General features: G+C 44.8%; 1 protein-coding gene across 1 annotated transcript in view; it reads right to left on the bottom strand.

Annotated features, from left to right (window-relative positions):
* The window catches only part of OBSCN (obscurin, cytoskeletal calmodulin and titin-interacting RhoGEF), a 186,969-nt gene extending 175,477 nt beyond the window's left edge, over nt 1-11,492 (bottom strand). The window contains exons 1-2 of the mRNA XM_083873333.1: nt 11,294-11,492; nt 2,580-3,721 (exon numbers count right to left, since the gene is read on the bottom strand). Coding sequence (XP_083729459.1) covers nt 2,580-3,708 — 1,129 coding nt within the window. The 5' untranslated portion in view covers nt 3,709-3,721; nt 11,294-11,492. The remainder of the gene's footprint in view (nt 1-2,579; nt 3,722-11,293) is intronic.
* Nucleotides 11,493-22,056: the final 10,564 nt, after the last annotated feature.

Raw genomic sequence — 22,056 nt, 5'->3', positions numbered from 1 at the left:
TTTGGCTGGCAACCTTTAACCTTCTCATCCAGGATCTGGTTACTCTATTCAGGGGCTCCAGTGAACACAGCTTGGCCCAAGGTGGAGAATTCTGTTCTCACCAACTTTACACGTGGCCCAGGGAAATCTCCAAAGCCTTCAGGAAACCCAAGCTGGTTATTTATATTCCTCCCATCCTCCCCACTCCTTGATTTGTTAAAGGTTTATTCTTGGGAAGAATTTCCCCAAATCCTTTTACAGCTCAGGTCTCAGTGTGTGGATTGTGATTTTATCTCCATTCCAGACACATTTCTGAATCTAATCAAGCTTCAGTTTTCCGTATTTAGGAGAGTGATTCTCTGCCCTGTAGCCTTCCTTTGAGATTTAAGTCTGATTCTCTATATCTCATTTAGGAACAGCTCGAAAACCCTTTTTTTTTGTTTGTTTTTCCCCAGCTCAGTGATCTTAACAGCACAGGCTCAGCAAAGTGTTCACAAATGTTGGGCTCTTGGATCCCTAGGACCTAGACTGACAGAATATAGGAGGTCTTTTATGGATGCCCCATCCCTGGAAGTGTTCAAGGCCAATTTGAGCAGGATCTCAAGCAACCTGATCTAGTGAGTGGCATTCCCTGCCCATGGCAAGGGGTTGGAACCAGATATCCTTTAAGGTCCCTCCCAGCCCAAATCATCTCGATTCTATGATTTTAAGGGTGGCTGCTTGGAGAATTCAGCCTCTCCTACATGGCTGAGCAAAGAGAAGTTTGCATGGCAAGATGATCTCCCTCCCTAAGCCTTGTGGCAGATGAGCCAATGGCATCACCAGTGACACAAACAACAGAATTAAGAGCTTTTTTCACTGCTGCATCATTCTGACCCATCTTGGGAGGGCTGAGAGGAACTCCTGCTGACACAAAGGAGAGTCGTTTATCAGGGCCTAATTATAGCCAACACGTGTAGATTTTCCATGGCAGCCTTGGCCTGGACAGGGAGCCAAACGTGGTACAGCGTAAAAAAGAAACAATCCATAAACATTTCCACTTCAGCCTCCTGATTCACAGGCAGCTCTGGACAATGGACAAAGATCAATAACCTTTTCCCATGGTGCTTGCTCCCAAACTGGCTGTTTCCCTTCCTTTCCCCACCTCCTTTGGGACAGGTTGCAGCCATGAGAATGAAATAAGCACAGGCAGAGCAGGGGGTGTTTGTTTTTGCAAGGTCTTGGGCAGGGAACTGAGCTTGATCCATCCTCAAAGTGATCACCCACCCAAGGGCCAGGATTGATCTTCAGCTCTGAGTCCCAGCTCAGGAGGTAATCACAGCTTTCTGGAACAGGACAAATGTCCTTCCCCACGCCACTAGCACCTCCAAAGGACAGCAATGGGTGGGACAAGTGTCAGTGAGCTCCAGGGATCAGGTGTCACTGGTGGACACAGGGACTGAGCCACTGATGGGAAAGACTCTGAATATAAAGGAGAAGTCCAAAAAAGGGAAAACAGAAAATCAAATAACACCAGAGAGTCTGAAAGATGAGTATGAAATACAGATAATTCCTATTTATTTGAATTTCTAATTTCTTTTGTTCCCAGTGAAAAATCATCAGTTTTACCACTGGAGTGACAAAATCCTTTGTCTCTGACAGCTCATTTACAGGTGCTGCCTGGGTTGCAGACTGCCTACTGTCCCCTTGCCAAATGGAAGAGCAGCTGGAAAATTTAGAGCTTCCTGGATTGTTCAAGGCCAGGTTGGAGCAACTTGGTTTGGTGGAAGCTGTGCCTGCCCATAGCAGGAGGTTGGAATGAGATAATTTTGAAGACCTCTTCTACTTCAAACCACTCTGGGATTCTGTAAAAACTGTGTGTCACACTTTTGTTGCCATCCTGAAGAACTTGGTCTGACCTTCACAAGTGTGGAGTGACCCTCTGAAGGCAAGTTCTTCACCACTGACTATGGGAAACAAAGGCATCCTGGTCCTGGGAGGTTTTCTGGGAGCATTCAAGGAACACAGACTACCCAGGAAGTCAAGCTGGGAGAAGGCTGAAGAGCCTGGCAAGAACAAGGCTGCTGGTGGGTCACTGTACAGGAAAACTGAGCTGGACTGTAATTAGAGTTGGAGTGGGTCCCCCAGGGGATCCAAGGCAGCCTGACACGCTCATCTTGTAGGGAAGGGTTTCCACTACGACTGCAAATGGCATGTCTGAGTAAACCCCATGGTGAACACAAACCCAGATGTGATTAAAGCCTGGAGGGTCATTGGCAGTCACTGACCCAGAGCATGGGAATGGATCTCTTACATCACTGTAAAACCAGGACTGGTGGGAGCCTCAGGACCTGTGCTGCCCCACAACCAGCCAGTTCTACATCATCCACCCCTGCCTGGCACCTCTTTTCTGCCCTTCCCAAAAACCACCAGCAATAGGACTCTCTCCCCAGGTCATCTATCCAAAAGCACAAGCCCTTTCCACCAGAAGGACTTTATTCACATCTAAACACACTCCCCCACAGCAGTTTGGAGGCAGAAGTTTTGTTCAAACCCCCACCCCAATCCAAGAGCACGTCCTTGCAGGCTCATCCACCCTGCTGAGAACCACTAGCACTCACCTTTGACAGTGACAAGCACAGAGCTGTAGGTCTGCCCTGCCAGGTTGGATGCTGTACAGGTGTACAGCCCGTTGTCCGTCTGCTTGCAGAAGAGGATCTTCAGCACAAAGTTCTCCTGGTCATCCTCGTAGATGACGTGCCTCCGGCCCTCTGAAATGACCTCGTTGTCCTTCTTCCACACGATGACGGGCTTGGGCTCTCCTGTCACGTAGCAGCTGAGCTTGGCGTGCTTGCCCTCAGTGACGCTGCACGTGCGGGTCAGCGCCCCGAACGTGGCGTTGCGGGCACCTTTGGTCAGTCCCGCCGCCCGCTCATAATCCCTGGACAGGCTGTAGCCAATGCTGGACAGCCCCTCTACTGCAGAGTAAGACTGGGTGGAGGTAGAGTCCAGAGTGCTGTGGGAGATGTCCATTTTCCTGATCTCCTCCCGCCTCTTCTGCAGGTGGGACAGCAAGGAGGCCGTCTTGCCGCAGCTGCTGTCCAGGTTGGTGCTGCCTGGGTTGTTGGAGGAGCTGTGAGTTTCCACCACCAGAGCAGCCGAGGCGCTGGCAGAGCCAATGAGGTTCTCTGCCCGGCAGGTGTAGGTGCCACTGTCCCCCAGCTGGGCACACTGGATGGTGAGAGCATTGGACTCCCCAGCAGACTCGATCTGGAAGCGTCCGGCGTCTGCCTTGTTCCTCAGGTACCTCCCGTCCTTCTCCCAGTTCACCGAGAGGGGAGGGCTGCCCTGGACTTTGCATTTGAACATGGCGTCTTCTCCCAAGGTTACTTTGATGTTAGAAGGTTTCTGGATGAAGTAAGGAGCTGACTCCGTGACTGTGGTCTCCTGTCCCACTTGGATGCTGACAGCAGCAAAAGCCTCCCCAATGGTGTTCTTGGCCCGGCAGATGTACTGGCCACTGTCCTCCAGGCTCAGGTCGTAGATGGTCAGCCGGTACAAATCCCCATCCTCCGTGGTTTTAAACCTTCCTCCAGACTGGACTGGAAGTTTATCCTTTTCCCAGCTCACCACTGGGATGGGGTTCCCAACGATCTGGCAGCTCAGGGTGGCATCCTTCCCTACAGACACCATAAAAGCCTTGGGCCGGGTCAGGAAGCGTGGGACCCCGCTGAGCGAGCTGTAATCCATCCTGGCTTCCTTCCTAAAGGGGGACAGAGAAAAGTGTCAGGAGAGAGCAGGGCAGAGGCCAAAGGATGGCTGCACTCCTGTGGTATCAGGGTGTTTGTCACCTGGAACCCCCATGTTTTCAATGCCCTTCTCATTATGGGTGAGAAGGCCTTGGAATGTTATTGGTCTTGAGGATTTCCTATATTTGAGATTAATAAATTGCTCCGTAAGGTAGCTCGCTTCCCCACAGAGCCTTTGGGAAAAACAGAACTCTTTGGGCTGCTCATACAAGAAGGAACACGATGATGCCTTTCATCTGTGGCACTCAAAGTGACCTGCACTAAAGCTGTGTGACAGATCTGCAACCACAAGGAATAAACTGGACACTGAGAGATGTGTCTGCCCATCAAGACATTGCCTCCATCACAGAATGGTTTGGGTTGGAAGGGACCTTGAAAATCATCTCATTCCAACCCCCTGCCCATGGGTAGGGATGCCACCCTCTAGACCAGGTTTTCCAAGATTTGGGTACACCCTTTCTCTTCAAGCTGCTTAACCTCTTTGGCCTCATGATGCCAGATCCCTCTGTCCTGGCAGCTCCTGTCTGAGCCATAGGAATGGTCCTGCTCCAGGTGAGCACATCCCTGCTTTTTCACCTTCAAAGTGCTGCACACAGCAGGACCAGGGCTCTGGGTGCTGTAACTCAGAAAGGAAATAAAACCCAGTCGGTGAGACAGAAATATCCTTCTTAATCCTACAGCAGTTTGGCTTCCCTGCTGGCCACACACCCACCCACTCTCTCACCCAATGGCAGGTGCTCTCACCACCTCCCCACCCTGCTTCAGCAGAAATCAATAGGAGCAGGCCAAAACCTTGCTTTAATTTCTTAAATCACTATCTCTCCATCCTCCTCCAGCTCCTGTTAGTGAATTTATGTTAATGCACAAACCACTGATGGCATCAGGGAGTGAAGGTTGGGTCGACCTACTGCATGACCTTGGGAAAAAAAATCACTTATTTTTCCAATTTCTTGTCTCCCCTCACACTTCTTCATATCAAGACAGGGATGGGCTTACAAATAATTATGTGCACAGTGTATATATGACTATGTTCTTGCTGAGGTAAATGACAAATTGTGCATGAAAATTAATTACATATTACAAATTTCATTCCATTTATGCTGCTGGGGATTGAAAAATACAAGTTGCCATTAAATCTATATTCTGGGAAAGGGGTGGCACAAAATTACAGAATAGTATTTGCTACGAGAGCTCAAGAAACTTTTGGAAAACTGCCTCAGGCACAGAGTGGGATTCTTGGGGTTGTCCTGAGCAAGGCCAGGAGTTGGACTCAATGGTCTTTGTGAGTCCCTTCCAGGATATTCTATGATTTTGTGATCAGTATTATCATTCAAGATATTGCTGAGCCAAATTTCAAACTTCATCTGTGTCACAGATCTAAGGCAAAACCAAATATAATCTTTCTACATTTAACAGAAAATATACACCATGTCCTGTCCTATCCTGTGTCTCCCACTCCAAAGAACAGACAAAATGATAAGAAGCTATTGAAGACTTTTCCTTTTAGATGTGATCCATCCTTTCTAAACTAATTCAATTTTGATTACTTTTGTTTCCTGGTATAGAGCAAATTCCATTATTTTGCCCCAAATCTTTAGAAAATTAAGAAACAGGTTTCAAACATTAAATCTGGAAGAGGAAAAAAGTAATGGGGAAAATTTACTAAAAGTAAATATTAAGAGCGTAAAGAATGACTGACTTGCAGGCATCAGTGCTAAGACAAACTGACTTTCTGTTAAGTGGCCACCTTCAATACAGAGATCTCTTTTTCTCTTGGTCTCAAACTGGTCTAGAAATCTGTGAATTAGTTTGAACTTCTCTGAACCCTCTTGCCACCTCCAACCTCTGCCCTCAGCTGAGCTTTAAAACATGTTTTCCATAAACACTTGTGCTGCTGCAAGCAGAGAAGCTGCATGGATGGTTAGAAGGGGCAGAGAGGAGTCTGAGGCTTGAGCCAAAGTGCACTGAAGTCAGTGGAAATTTCCACTAAACCAATTGATTGACAATCAGAGTCTTCTGCTCATTTGGGGAAGGACCATTTCAATGTTCAGAAGGAGATGTTGAGGTTCAGCTCAGCTCTGGTGAGCCCAGCAGAACCTTTCACTGCATTAACTAAGAGTTAACAATCAAAACACAGACTCAGAGCTCATGTCCTAATATTTCCCAGCCATTAGAGCTTGAATTTCGGGCTGTGCTGTGCCATCAAAGCACTTGGATTCACCTTCAGAAGACACTGCCATGTCTCACCCTTCCTGGGTTCCTATTGTGCCTAATAGATGCATCATTCTGACTTATTTCTAGCTTCATAGCACCAAAAAGAGCTGAAAAATAGAGTTGCTTCACTTCTCCATCAGACTGGGCTCTGCATAACATGGACAAGTACCTGGAGCACTGAGGTGGCTACAGAGACAAAGGAGAAGCTTCTTAGGAACCTCTCAGCAACCAGGGGCTTCCCTCAACCCACCTGAGTGTTGTTTCCATCACCTGCACCCCAGGACACCATTCCATACCTGGAGGAGAGTTCTGCTCTGTTGGAGCAGGGTGAGAACTCTCAAAGCCTGGCTTTTACAGAGCAGGAGTGCTGCTCTCTTTCTAAAGTACATCCTTCTCTCCCTGCCCTTCCATGCTCAGCTGTGCCCAAACACAATCCAGTTGCTCCCTGGTACCTCTGATAGTCAGGAACAGACAAAAAACAGGGAAGCTCCTGCACCAGATGCCTGTTGGTTTTGCTCCTGAACCAAACTGGTGCAGCAAATTCATCCAAGACTCTTCTTCCCAGTGGCCTCCCTCAAAGATCCAGCCTCCCTCAAACTCATCTGGTGTTTGCAACTCACTTCTCCTCATGCAAGACAAGATCCTGTATCCACAGACCTCCTAATGAGGGGTGAAAACCCACACTCCCTGCTCTTACCTACAGCTCCAGCAGCTTTCACCATGTGCCCTCACATTCTAAGGTTTTTACACCATTATGAACAGCCAGGATGCCAGAAGAAAATCCAGGGATCGAAGAAAACAGTGCATGTTCATCATTATTTTAGGTATTTTTCTAACATGGAAAGAAAACCAGGGTTTATTCCTTGCTCTGCTGCTGGCTTGCTTTTATAATTATCAGAAAGACACTCTAGTTCTTGTATCTTTAGTCCTCATCTGAAAAAGGGGGGGAAACTTGTTTTATGGGTGTGGAGAGCATGAAATCCAGCAAGAGGCGTGAAATTCTAACCTACAGCAAGGATGAGGCTGTGGATGTATCTAACACATCTAACAAGTCAGGCTGCACAAGATAAATTACATTATACAATTTCAAATGGGATAAAACACCTTACAGTGGATTATGATGATAAATAGATTTAGGAGCCAGGAGAGGACAGACCTTTGAATGTACTGGAAGGACAAGATTTAATATTTGTGCTGTAAAACTTGTCAATCAACTTACTCAATAATTACTCTGATTTCAGTTATTTACATGTTTGTTCAAACTTCAAAAAAGCTCAGGAACTCTGAAACTTTTTTTAAAAAAGATAGTAACTCTGTGTAAGTGCCAGGACAGCTCCCTTGGAAGCAACAGGACCAGCAACAAAGCATGAATAAACCTAGTCAATGCAAATGCCCTTTCCAATAAATCTCAGACGTTTGCCAGTGTCATATTTCCCCATGTAATCCCTCTGTGATTAATCATTTGCAGCAGAGATCACATTCCCATCTGGGGTATTTCTGAGCACGCCAAAGGCAAACTGGCGGCATTTATAATTTTGCTTATGTCTTTATTCATTTGGATTTTCCCTGGTTTGTGTTTGGGGAAAGAGGCAGGACTGCACAGAGCTGACAGATAATGAAAATAAATCACTGCCCTGGAGCCAACGTACAGCTGGTCCAGGCCTCCTGCCCACTCCTGTGCCACCACTGGCAGTCTCTGCCCAGCACCTGCTGCCCATGGACAAGGGGGTGAGTGCCTTGCAGTGGGAACAACCAGAGTTGTCCAGTTCCTGCTGGAGTACTCAGAAATGGAACTTATCAGGAGGTGGAGAGCCCTGAAGGTGGTGCCACTGAATCCCAAAATGGTTTGGGTTGGAAGCAACCTTAAAGATCATCCTGTTCCATCCCTGTGCCACAGGCAGGGACACCTTCCACTATCCCAGGCTGCTCCAAGTCCCATCCAACCTCACCTTGGGCTTCCAGGGCCAGCCACATCTTCTCTAGGCACTCTGTGCCAGGGCCTCACCACCCTCACAGGAAAGATTTTCTTCCTAATATTCAACCCATCCCTGCCCTCTGGCAGTGTGAAGCCACTCCTCTTTATCCTGTCACCCCATCCTTTGTCCCCAGTCCCTCTCCAGCTCTCCTGGAGCTCCTTTAGGCCTTGGAAGGGGCTTTGAGGTCTCCCTGGATGCTTCTCTCCTCCAGCCTGGACACCCTCAGCTCTCCCAGCCTGGCTCCATCCCAACCTCCAGGGATTCACTGTGCAGTGCTGGCTGATGGGGTTGGTTTCATGTTGCTTCATTAATGCTGATCTGCACCTGGAAAGGCTTCAACAGCCTCTGAGAGGGCAGAGGTTCCCCCCACGGTAAATTGTCCCCCAAGATGTCAGCAACCTGTGACGAAAAGAGCAACCTCTCTTTGTGTGAGAGAGGACAGGGTTAACAGATTATTCTCTGTCCCAGCCTTTCCTTTCAAGGATTAGAAAGAGAATCCTGTCCACCAGGACTCAGGGCAAAGTGCAAAAAGCACCATGCAATCCATCTCACAAAATATTCCCCAGACAAAGGCGGCCATGAGGAGCGAAATCAGAGACCTTGGGGACAAAATTAAACCTCAGGGATCACCAAGGTCCAAACACAGATCAGAACCACAGAATTTCTCTCAACACCACATTAAGGCCCATCATGTCCCTTTTTCCTCATTTCCTCAATCCTTTTTTACCCTTTCTCTGCCCAAGTCAAAAATATGTTGATTTGAGGTATTTTTCTTGCCTTAGAGGTCTATGTTTCCTGAACTTCTTATGCAATTCTAAATTCCAATCCTCTCAACTCCTTTTCCTGACAGGAAAGGCAGGATTTACAGGGAACCTCCTGTCTCTGAATCCTGAGCTTTCAAAGAACACCACTGAAACAGAAGCTCCAGATAAAAATCAAGGCAGCACCGTTATTACTGTAGTTTACATGACTTATCTGCTCGTATTGTTCCATCTAAAAACATCAGGAAATGGAATCTGTGGGTGGGAAGGGAAGTCGATGAGTTGTCAAATGGGAAGTTTGGGTTTCCTTTGATGTTTAAAAATTCTGCTGAGGGAAAACAGCAGTAACCCGGCTGCCCTCTCGCTTCCAGCAGCCTCCCAGGGAATGGACAGCTTTGGAATAGCACAAGTGTTGGGTGTCAGCTGCAGGGTGGGTGACATCAGCCGGGCTCTGGTGGGTGCCTGAGAGCCATCACACCAGACAGGGAGCTCTGGGGGTGAAATGCACACCAGCACAGCCAGTGCTGCCTGCCTATGACATCCCTAAATCAGGGCTCAGTGCGGATTTGCGCCAGCGCTCTAATCCAGGGAGGGAGGATTTATCCCATTCCACCAGAGCAGGAACAGTATCTGTGGCCGAGGAGCTGGGCTCAGGGCTTAGCTGGGGTACTCTGAATGCCACTCCAGTGAGGGAGAACCGATTTTGGCATGTCCAAAGGTCACTGGATGAGCAGATGGGAGAAGTTTCTGTGGTGGATCAGTCACTGGAGATGTCGGACACAGAGGACCCGCAGCACATGAAGCCTTTTGCAAGGAGCTTCTAAATCAACTCAGAGTAAGGCTTGTCTGCATTCTCTCCCATCCACAGCCTCCATCCTAAGCCAAAATCCACAGGAGATGTAGAGGGAAAGTTCACGGCAGGTCAGGGGCTGACACGGTGTTAAACATGGCGAGCAGCCCTCAGGAAAAAGGAGAAGCTCAAGGCAGTTCTGACCTTCACCAAGTGCCTCAGAGGGACCTGCATCCCCTCATACTCCCCCTATTAATCCCTTACCAATAACCTGGATGTTCCCAATGATTGGTAGCAAACAAAAGTTCAACAATTTAGAAAATTCCAACGAGGAGCAAGAACAAATCAGGTGGTCTGTGCACATCACTGGGCAAGAGGGTCAGAAACCTTCCAGCCACGTGAGCAGCACACACTTCATAAAAACCATGACAGAGTCAAGCCACTTAAGATGATTTATATGGTTAAAACACTTACTCTAAATTTAGTGTTACACTAAACCCTAAATTTCCTCTCTGCAAAGACAGACCTATCTTATAAAACTCATCCCACTTTCAACTAGCTGGGCAGAAACCATTTCCCATCAACACACCAACAGCTCCAAGGAACTCTACACAGGGAAAGGACTTCATCCTTCTTGGGTTTTACTGCAACGTGGGGACTTCACATTCCACCCTTGATGGAGCTACAAAACCACCCCTAAATCTGCACAAAGCAGCCCCTCAAGACTCCACAGTAGCCACTTTTCATTCTATTTTTTCTGAGCTTCCCAAGGCTGCTCTGAAAATGGCAAAAGGCCAAAGCACCAGGGAAGTCTGGGCACACTGTGCTCACTCCTCTTCTGTGGGGCTGAGAATAAAGGAGAAAAATGGAGAGGAAAGACACAAATTCTGTGGTTTCCACCCAGGAGACAGAAAAGAAGCAATGTAAATCCAGAAACTTCACCATGAATTTCACCCAACTACATTTTGCTTCACACATAGCCATGGAGAGAAGCAGCTATGGCAGAATCCCAGAGAAAAAAAAAGACTTGCAAAGCTAGAAAAGCTCCTGTTTTGGCCCATGTGATTTCCTACACGAGGGAGTTGCAGGATCACAGCTCCCATATGGACAAAGAATTCCCTCAGTGACAATCAGCCACGGCTCCAACCCAAGCCCTTGTATTTTAACAAGTGGACGTCATTGTCATTACAGTCACTCCACCCCATTGAGCTGTAGGGCCCAAAATAGCCTCAGCTGTCGAGCTCCATCTCTCCCCATCTCCCCTCAGAGCCATTTGGAGAAATGAGAGGAGGGTGGGGGGTTGCAGAGTGTATCTATATTGACACCAGAGAGGAGCTCAGAGGGAAAAAAATCCTGGCTGAAGAGAAAAGCTGCACTGAGGTTATGCCGTGGAAATTAAACTTTTCAAAACGTTCCTTTCTGCCACCTCTCCATATGTTTTCCAGGCTCTCCATGCTCAGTGCTGTCTCAGATTTGGGGACAAAGTGCATCAAGTTGAGTCTATAGCTCAAAACTTGATTTTTTTTTTTTTCACTTTTCTCCTCTGAAGGCTGATCTTTGTTCAGAAGTAATTCAGCAGAACAATCCACATTTGGCTCAGAGCAAAGGAAGGATGGGCTTACTACCTTCCACCTTCAGCTCCATCCCCAAATATGTTTCATAAGGCAAAACATCCTCCAGCATGGCACAAAAACCACCTCACCCCTCCCTCAGCTTCTCCACTTTCTGCTGGACATCAGCATCCCCAAATCCACCTCTCCTTAGAGCTGCAGCTTTTGGTCTTACCTGGAGTCTTGTCTGAGTCTGAGGAGGACAAAGCTCTGGGCAGAGGAAGAAAGAGCCGATTCCTACTGAGATGAAAGGAGGGGGAAGAGGGAAGAGGGGAACAGAGGACATGGGGAGACCATGTTGGCTTGGGGTTCCCCCCCCCTTTCCCCTCCAGGAAAATAAAACAGAAACCCCAGCGATGGCAGGGACGTGCAGCAGAAGGTCCCCCCAAGTCCCCTGGCAGTGGCTCTGCTGCCCAGGGTTAGGCTGTGCCACCCCCCCTCTGACCCTCCTCTGGGTTGTCCTCCTCCAGTCAAATCGCTGACGTGCTTCTCTTCCCCTCGGCAGCCCAGCTCCAAAATAGCTCTGGGTGTCATTTACCGGGGAGATTAAATTTCCTGCAGGACAGAGGAGAAAGGGCAGCGTTTTAGGGACTTCACTGGGACAGCCCAGCAACAGGAAGGGGCAAAAACCCCATGAGAAGTGGGTGTTTGGGTGGTGTGGGGGACAGGCTGAGGGGACAAGGTGGGTCAGAACCATTCCTCGAGGGTCCATCCCACAGCCAAGTGCTAAATGTGACGTGGGGACTCGGGAGCAGGCGGCTGCCGACTTATCGGTGTCATACACTGGACAGGAATTCTTTCCCAAAGGCATCAGATCAATAGTAAGTTTATTTATAACCTCCCAGGCAGGAGCTGTTACAATGGCAAATCAACAGCAGGTTAACAATCCTAAGTGTGTCTCTTCCCCTTCACCTTGTATATACACAGGTTAAATATTTTCCCACCTTTTTGCCTTGTGAATACAAACTGTGCAAAAATCACCTGAGCTACCAATCCATCAAATCTCAAAACCATAATTTCTATATTTACAAGTAAATTTTCTAGTTTTTAAAAGCAATTTCCTGAGAACTGAGTCCACACCAATTCTTACTGGCAATCACAGTATTTTAAATTTAAAACTAATTTCTGCTAATGGTCAAAGAGTTACAACAGAGCCCAGCAGGCTCCCCCACAAGCACTTCAGCTCTGTGCAAATATCAGGAGGGAACTGCAAGATAGGCTTATTTTTGGCAGTAAACAAAGCAGATAAGGTGCTGTGTCGTCCAAGGTTCTGAAGACACAGTGATAGGTTGTGTTAAATCATTTTTCACAGTACAAAACCACCACCAGGGCAGCAAAAGAGACTTTTGGCTGAGATTTCAAAAGCAGAGCTTGAAGAGAGTCATAGAATTCCAGAACGGTTTGGGTTGAAGGGACCTTAAAGATCATCTTGTTTCATCCTCCAGGAATTGTCCAAGGCCAGGTTGGACAGGGCTTGGAGCAGCCTGGGATAGTTGGAGGTGTCCTTGCCCACAGCAGGGGGTGGAATGAGATGAGGTTTAAGGTCCCTCACAGCCCAAACTATTCTGTGATTTTATCAAAATTAATAACAAAATTACAGGGTTGAGGAGAATAAAGATTTAAGGTGCTACCTGAACTTCCTGTGCATTGGCTGAGGGACTTCATCCAATGTTTAGCTCTGTGAAAAACGCATTCCCTCTTAAAGACAGTGCCCATTGTGCTCCTCCTTCCCTCCCCTCTGAAGGTGGTTTAAAGTTTTAGCTGCCTGACTTAACAGAGACTTCCCAAAGACACAGGGACATGTCCACGGTGTGTTAACAGCAGCTCTCAGCACACCTTTGGATCAGCAGGATTTGATTTCTGAACAGGATCATTTGTGCTGCTCCACAAATTGGACATCAACAGACTTCAAGGTCTATCCCCAGCTGCTAACTTGGAATAAACCAGTGTCCATTTGGAGCAAACCAAAGTGAATTTGCTGTTCCCCAGCCCTCTGTGACACCACCTTGCTTGCTTTTCCCTGAACTGTGCAATTGCCAGAGGCACAGGGCAAATTTTTATGGATTTTTTTTTAAATAGCAGTGCCTTTCCTTTAATACCTTGGTGACTTTGAGGAAGATCTCAGAGACTTTATGATCTCCACCTTGGGTTTGTTGTTTTGGTAAGGGACCACCTGTATGTACCAGAATTGCAAAGTGACTCCACCAATGCCCTGGGCAGCCTGTGCCAAGGCTTAGCAACACTTTGAGAGGAGAAATTTTCCCCAGTATTCAAACTAAACCTCCCCTGGCACAATTTGAGGTAATTTCCTCTCCTCCTGTCTCTGTTCCCTGGGAGCAGAGCCCGACCCCCACTGGCTGCCCCGTCCTGTCAGGGAGTTGTGGAGAGCCAGAAGATCCCCCCTGGACCTCCTTTTTTCCTCCTTTTTTTGCCTTAATTCTCCTGACATGAGGTGGATTGTCTCAGCTACCTGTAAAAGTCACAAAAAATTAAAAAGAGAAATATCTCCAATGAGTTATTAACCTATTCAGGAACTACAACTTGTCATGGGTTTAAAATAAAGGAGCACCTTAAAATGATGAGTTAATAAAAGTTCCAATTTATAGAGAGAAGGGTGAAAGGCTTCAGTAAAACCCTGAATTTGGATGAAGACAAATAAAATCTCATCAAGCACAACACTAGTCCCTTCCTCTTTGAAATAAAACCTGAGCTTTTCTATAAATGTGTTTCCTCCCCACAACAAACATCAGGAAGATGTGCTTGAAACAGAAATTGATGCAGTTTTAAAACACAGAAAAATCTTTCCTTGCACTTGAAAATTGTATCTTTGAGCTCCAAACCTGCTCATCTGAACACTCCAGTTGGAAGTAAAAAGATGCCAAATAGAATTAACCAGAGTTTACAGGCACCAAAACAAACTGTGTTTGGCTTCTCTCCAAGAAAACAATTGAAATTATTTGAATTACAATAACTAGCGAGGCCTGAGGCGTTATGTCTTAGTTCAATATTCCTCTGAAGTAGGAGATTTTTTGCATAAAAAGGCAGGATTTTGTAAAAAAATAAAAATTATTCCTGTTTCTCTCTGTGAGAGAATTTAATTTGATTTCCCCCCTTTGTGATACTGGACAAGAATTTAAAAGCTGACATAATTTATTTCTCCTCAGTATATTTAGTCAGTTTTTATAACTAAAAAACCCTGAATGATTGTCTCCCACTCTAACATTGTCAGGAAAATAAAATTAAATAAAAATCAATGCTAATAAAAACTTCATACAGAAATAAATTACAGAAAATGAGATTTTTTTTCCTACCACATCTAATTCTGATGGGGAAGAGCACCTAATTCTGAGTTAAACTTCACAAGCTGCTCCCTAAGGCATGAGGAAACACATTCCCCTATACAGTTTACTTATACCTGGCAATGTTAATTGAGTAAGTCATGGAGGACACAGAAAATTAATATATTGAGGCAAATTAAGTTTTACATTGATTTAAAAAGAACAAAGGCATTGGGTTAATTCTTCTTCAGTTCCTAACTGGATTAATTTATCTTAAAATATATATTTTTTAGAATTTCAGGACAAAAGATTTTTGAACAAACAACAAGGCTGAAGCGATACATCTTGCCAAGGCTTCCAAAAAATGACTTAATGCTTTTCTGAGCTTCTCTGCTCCTAACATTAAACCCTTTCCTATATTGCTAAGAAAATACCTGAATTTTAAAACTCCTGCTGTGATTTAACCCTGTATATCCCAAATATTTTTTCAGGATGCCTGGAGATGTTTGAAGAGTGGACACATTTGAGCATCCCGTTATGGATTTTTGTCCTTTTCGAAACAACTGAGGAGTTGCTGATCCCAAATCCACACCTGTGCTTCCACACCTGTGCTTCCCAGTAATCCCCAAATCTTCACAGAGCTGCACCTGAGCAGCATTTGCCTGGCATTAAGAACTAGACTGGAAAAAAAAAAAAACAAAACCAAAACCAAACAAACTAAAAAAAAAAAAAAAAAAAAAAAAAACAAACCACAAAAACCCCCACAAAACCAAACTACAAACCCACCACAAACCAAAATCAACCAAAACCCCATTAAATTAAAGGTTGAAAAACCATTTCCTGAATTTTGGGATGGTGGAACTCTAAGACCGACTGAACTCCCAAGGCCCTCTGTCGAAATCAGATTTTCACTAAAAATATGGCTCTGATGGTAAAATCTGATGATTCTCTTGGGCCAGAATTTTGACATTAAACCTTCAAAAACTACACAGTGAATAAAGCTCTGCTCCTGCTCTACACCGCAATTCAAAACTGCCCACGGGTCCCTCGCAGAAGAGAGTGTCAAGCTTATTTCCTACAGGAAGAAAAAAAGAAATTACACTGATAGAAATACACATTTTGTTATAAATGAGGCTGAAAATCTGGAATTAGAAAAAAATTGGCTAATTATTTATTGTAACAAAAGGACTATTGGAACGGCAAAAGAGTCGGGCTAGTCCTAAACCCTTCACGACAAACCAGAGTAACAATGGTACCATATGGGAACTTCCCCCTTTAGGCAACAGTGTCCCTCAGAGAAAAGGTGCGCCCTCAGGCTGTCAGCCCCTTTTATCTTCTCCCTCCTTCCCCTGATTGGTGGGTTTTGGATCCTCGAGATGATTGGCTCGTTTCCTGGGGTTCTATTGGTCCTTAGCGGGAGCTTCTCTGGACCAATCATTCTTTCCCACCTTGGAATGATTGGTCAGTTGTGTCCACCAATCATTGACCCAGAGTGATGTCTTGATTCTGATCCTACTGTGAGGGGAGAAGGATCCCTTCTTTCTTCTCTCTCTCTGGCAAATACTCTAACAACTCTTTAACTGTAACTTCTTACATTCCTACTATTTAAAACTTATAGGACAATTTATACAAACTTGCAATCGCAACTATACAAAACTTATAGTAATGTCCTGGGTTGCAGTGTAGGATGTACACAAAGTATTTATTCCATCACCATCTTCATGAGGTGTTGGAACCAGGTGGGGCAGTGTTTTCCCAGGCCCCCTTCCTTTGGGCTCTTCTGCTCATGGCCCATCAATGCCTTGCCCAGGACTCACAGGTAACTCCCTCCAGGAGTTATCTCTGTTTAATGGGCCATCAAGGACCCACTTCACCACTCATCATCCCATTGGGAGATGCTCTGCCCAGGGGGAGGAGCCAAGCATTCCCACCTGGATATAATCTGGGATTTGGGACAGGACAAGCAGCCCTTACCCACTGGATTCCCAGAGGACCAGAGCTACCAGACCTTTCTACAGGATCACTGCTTCAGGAAGAGCCCCTCATCTGGACTGCTCCCACCACCCTGCTCAGGTTGTATTCTGACTCTGTCAGTGGTCTTTTGTATTATTGCATTTATTTTATTTTATTTTATTTTATTTTATTTTACCTTTTTACCTTTCTCCTTATTAAATTGTATTTCTGACTTGGAGCCTCTCACTCGTTTTTCTTTCAAACCACGACAAGTAACAATTTGTACAAAGCTAAAGATGGAATAACACTTATGAGACACATAAACATTTGTGACAGACACGTACGAAGTTGCAAATGGAAATGGAAACTTTTAAGATACATATCTATACACTTAGAACTAAAACGTCCAACTTTAAATGTTTGTAACACATTTTACAGCTTCTTTTGCACTGAGGGCAGTGCAATTGCTGTAGAAAAACACCAGACTTGGTATAAAAAAGTCTTTTTGGCTGCAGAAGAGGTGGACTCCCCATCCCTGGAAGGGTTCAAGGCCAGTTTGGTTGGTTCTCTGAGCAACCTGAGAAATAGTTCTATTAAAAAAACTAACGTGTAAATGACTACAGCACAAAGCAAATAAAAATCCACAAAAAAAAAAAAAAAAAAAAAAAAAAAAAAAAAAAAAAAAAAAAAAAAAAAAACCAAAAAAAAAAAAACAAACTTAAAGCAAAAACTCCCCTAAACAACCAACCAACAACAAAATACCAAACAAAAAACCCAAACGAAGAATCCCAGAGCAGTTTGGGTTGGAAAGCACCCTAAAAACATCTTTTTCCACCCCTTCTTTCCACTTTCCACTACCCCAGGTTGCTCCAGTCCATATGTAAAAAAAAACAACCACTCATCCAACAGCAGAACACCGGGAGTCTGAAGCTGATTTGCCTTTTGGAATGTCTTTTACACAAGAAACATGATACCTTTCAGAAAGTTTCCTGCACAGAGTGTCCAGTTTTAGATGTTTAAGCAGCACCAGGGGTGTCACCAGGATGAGACCAGCACTCCATTGTGCCCTGGGGTGACTTTGTGGTGCTTCTATCCCCAGTTGTCTGTTCTGTTTGTTTTGGATATTGTCTTCTGTATCTTTCAGACTGGTTCTGAGAGTGAAGGGGAGGAAAAAAGAAACATGGGGTTTGTTTTCAGAAACTGCTCTAACTCCTCCACATTCTGCTCCTGGACTGTGTTATTTGCAGCACGGACAGACAGCGGGACAGAGATCTCCTGTGCTTTTAGTTAGTTTTAGCTAGCTGAGGCAGAGAAGGTCCCTGGACTGTTTTTTTTTTCTTTTTCTTGGAACTGTTTAGACCTGTTCTGGACTGAAAAACCCAGAGAGACACCAGGATCTCACACCTGCAACCCACCAGGGCTTGGGCCAGCACCAAAGCAACTGGTAAGAGACTGAGTCAAGCTACACCTGCAAGAACTTTCTCAGTTTGCCATCTCACTTCACAATGAGAGGTTTTATTTTTTCATATTATTCATTTTTTTTTGTGTTTGTGGGCACTTTGTTAAATAGTTTTTTTCCACTTTTTCTCTAGGGAGATTTTTTTGCCAGCTGGGGAAGAGGCTGTATGGGTTTGTTTTCCAGAGGGACCCCATACAGAGGTTTCCTCCCAAATTTGCCCTAAGCCAGGACAGATGGTCACACACATCCATCTCTTCCCTGGTTTCAGCTAAGGAAGATGTGTCAGCGTGGATAAAATGGTCTCATTCCCTCATCCCAAGCATTCCCCAAGGCCTTGCCCAGTGACTCAGCTCATCCCACTCTTTCTGCCTCTCCAGCTCATACATTATCATCAACAGAGACACCATTTATTTCCCATTTTTGCCCACCCCACAACAAGTGGCAGTGACTGCTTTACTCCCAAATAAAGCTTTCCTGGCCACATTGTTATTGGGTGAGGCGAGTTCTGCTTTCCAGGGAATTCCAGACTGAGTGCACATTCCTATTTGTGACTCACCTTGGACACGCTGGAGAAGCCAACAGAGATGTTTAACCTCTAAATCTTTCCAACACCCCTCAGGGATCAATCCCAGGACAATCCAACCATCAGTGCCCTCTGTGAAAAGCTGAATCTGTCAGAGATGTGATATTCTCAGCAAAGTGGTTATAAAGACTTGATACATATAGGAAAATTTGGATTAAAAGGGTGACAATCAGGTTATTTTTATTTATAAAACTACATTAAATATTTTACTTGCACAAAAATGACCTTGAATTGTTTTTTTACATTATTTGAACATATATAAATATTTTGTTGTTTGGGTTGTTTTTTTTTTTTTCATTACCCTGTAGAAAGCAGACAAGGATCCCTCAGGAAAGACAGAAGAAACAAGCACCAAGGTTTTTATTCAAGTGTGCTCTCCTCAAAGGGCCCCATTCATCTAATGATGGATATTTATATCATTATTTATACAACTGCTGGCTGTAGTCAGTGTCACTTACAGATCTTTAGTGTGATTATGTCCCAACAGGATGCACATCCACACTTGAAAAACACAAAGTGCCTGCACAATGGATTTATAATACTAGAAAGCAAATTTCTTTCCACATCACAACAGAATTCAGCCTTTAAATGTTCCTCAGCTGGAACACAAATCAATCATTTACAAGATGATTAAGCACCCAGGAAAGCTTTCACTCACACATTTACATCCCAGAATAGCTTGGCTCCACAACTGCTGCCAGAAGTGGCCTTCAAAATCTAACTTGGATATTCTGCCTGGATATTGAAGTGATTCTGACTAAAGCAAAACATATAAATGATATAAAATGTGTATTTGCTCTTGATAAATGATGCTTCTGCTGAAGAGAGGGAAGAGAGTTCTCTCAGCTTAGCAGTGGTCTCAGCTGAGCTGCACAAACCCTGGGACAGCAACAGCTGCACAAACATGAACATCAAGAACAAGAACATCATGAACATCATTGCCAAGGGCAGTTCATACCCTGGATAAACACGGGGGTGAGGTCTGAGAGAGGGACTTGGGATGAGGACTCATTCTGGTAAAAAAAGGGGGAATGGCTTGAGATTGAAATGGAGCAAGTTTAGATGAATAAATGGGATATTGGGAAGGAATCCTTCCCTGTGAGGGGGTGAGACCCTGGCACAGGGTGCCCAGAGAAGCTGTGGCTGCCCCTGGATCCCTGGAAGTGTCCTAGGCCAGGCTGGACAGGGCTTGGAGCAGCCTGGGATAGTGGAAAGTGTCCCTGCCCATGGCAGGGGTAGAATAGGACAATCTTCTGTCCCCCTTCCAACCCAAACCATTCTTGGATTCCATGATCTGCAAGAAGAGTGGAGCAACTTACTCTGTGAAGGTTTGTAAAGGCTGAATAAACACCCAAGAGTGAATTGCAGACATGCCTCCATCCCTAGTTCTTCCTGGTGACACCAATCATTTGAGCACCCTGATAATAAACCTTGACACGAGCCAGACAGATTTTATTTCCTTCATTAATAGCTGTGGCTTCCTCTGTTTAATCCCTCCTAAAGAGCTGTTTATTCTTCTGCACATTGAGTTCTAATGGAATTGCCTGTAGCCTTTGCAGTGCCAGGGATCTAGCTGGATAACAAACCTATCTTTTCCATTAAAATCTCCTTTACAACAGCTCAGATGCCTGTTGAAAATGGATTTATGGATTCCAGGATTCAGAAAGCAATACCCCAGCAATTCAGTCAATCCTCTAAACCCTCTAGTTTTTGTTTAAACTTCTGATACATCATCACCCATCTTATTTTTCAAATCTAAGTGATTTACAGTCCCTCCTGTTCTGGGGGTAATCCTCAAGCTTACAGGGTCACACTGGTACAATTATATTGATTAAACTCGGGCAGACCTTGAGTTCTTCCCTATTTGCTTCAAGACCTGACAAGCCACCCCCAAACCCATGAAGAACAAAAGGAATTCTGTCATTCAACAGGTTCTGTAGCACAGCAAGAAGAGAGATCAGGAACAGCTCCTGAGAGGGAAGAACCTGTGGATTTAAAGAGGATGAGCTAAAAAACTGTGAATGTAGCAAAGCCTGAGATTCAAAGCTTACCAGCGGACACTACATCTTCTAATTATTGATGAGAGATTATCCCAGGCCAAGCTGGACAGGGCTTGGAGAAACCTGGGATAGTAGAAAGAGTCCCTGCCCATGGCAGGGGGTGGAACAAGCTGAGCTTTAAGATCCCTTCCAATCCAAACCATTCTGGGATATAACCAAGTGACTTCTCACAGCTCTGAAATCCATCCACATCTCTCAAACCAACATTTCTCAGCAAAGTTAGAGATCTGTGTTACCATAAATTCTTTCTTTATGTCAAAATACCCCCACAACTCCTTCAGTCATGACCTACCCACAGCAAAAGGATCTGGGAATTCTGTACCATGAGCAACAGCCAAAACTACTTTTTTCCCCTGATCCCTTGTTTTTGCAACCCCACACTTAAATTAAATATTTATCTAAGCAACCTGATTCATCAGCTCCAAATCAAAGGTCTCCGCAGTAAGTGGAGGGAGTTGGTACTGTGGAAACACAGGTTTTAATTTTTATATGGCACTATAAGTCAAATCAGAACAGCACAACTCAATTTCACAGCTTTACCAAGCCCAGCCCATCACACAAATGTGGATTTAAAGCACTTTTGATTAATATTAATTAAAATCAACATACTGAATGTTATCAGACTGATTTGGGAAGAACACGTTTCCCTGTGCCTGTTTCCAAAAGCATCTCCACTGACAAGCTGCCAGCACAGTCCCACTAAAATAGCTGCATTTATTCCATCACAGGTGTTTTGGAACAAGTATCAAAGCAACCAAGCTGCAGACAAATAAAAGCAGAGATGCCTGTCAGGGAAGGGATGTTTCTCTCAGGATCTGCTCTGGAAATCCCCTTCTCTCTGGAAAAGGAGGAAAAAAGAGGAGGTTTCTTGGCAGTGGCTCCAAAACTCATTTATAAAACATGTGTCCAAACAGCAACAACAACAGAAATCTGGTCAGAAAGGATGATTTGGGATGTTTGACATGTACAGGTCAACTGAAGATGGAAACACCTAAAAATTATATCTTTAGATTATCCAAAGCACCATTTGGACATTTTTATAACTTCTCCACCAATGAAAAGAAATCGTATTGATTATTTTTTCTGCCTGTCACCAGAAAAGAAGAAAAAAACGCTTTTTAATTTTAAACTCTAAAGCAAGGAACTTTTCCCTGTCAAGGTTTAGAACATTACACTTGTAAGAAATAAAATACAAGTTCCTCAATTCAGTTGAGTGTCGTTACTGTAAAGTGCCTTTTCAGTTAGATACTATTTACCTTACCTGTTGTAAGGCTTTCTCTGTAAATTATAATTGTAAATGCCTTTCCTAAATGTTTTCTCAGTTAAATGTTACTTACCTGGGACCCCTTTCTTTGAAACTGTATCCTTCCTGAATGGCAACTGATGACACCACCCAATATGCAAATAAAGAGGACTCCCACGGGCCTTAGCCCCCAGAGGAAGTGGAATTGATATTTAAAAACTCCTAGAACAAGCAAGCCATTGCCCAGACTGGACTCCAAACTACATCAGTGAGGAGGGAAAACATCAGGTCACCTACTGGGGGCTCCGTGTCTTGTCACCATGACTTAGTATCTTCTCTGCATGATTATCCAAGACTTGTGC

This window comes from Zosterops lateralis (assembly GCF_965231275.1).
Source record: "Zosterops lateralis genome assembly, chromosome: 1".
Lineage (NCBI taxonomy): Eukaryota > Metazoa > Chordata > Aves > Passeriformes > Zosteropidae > Zosterops > Zosterops lateralis.
This window is presented reverse-complemented; position numbering and strand designations above follow the sequence as displayed.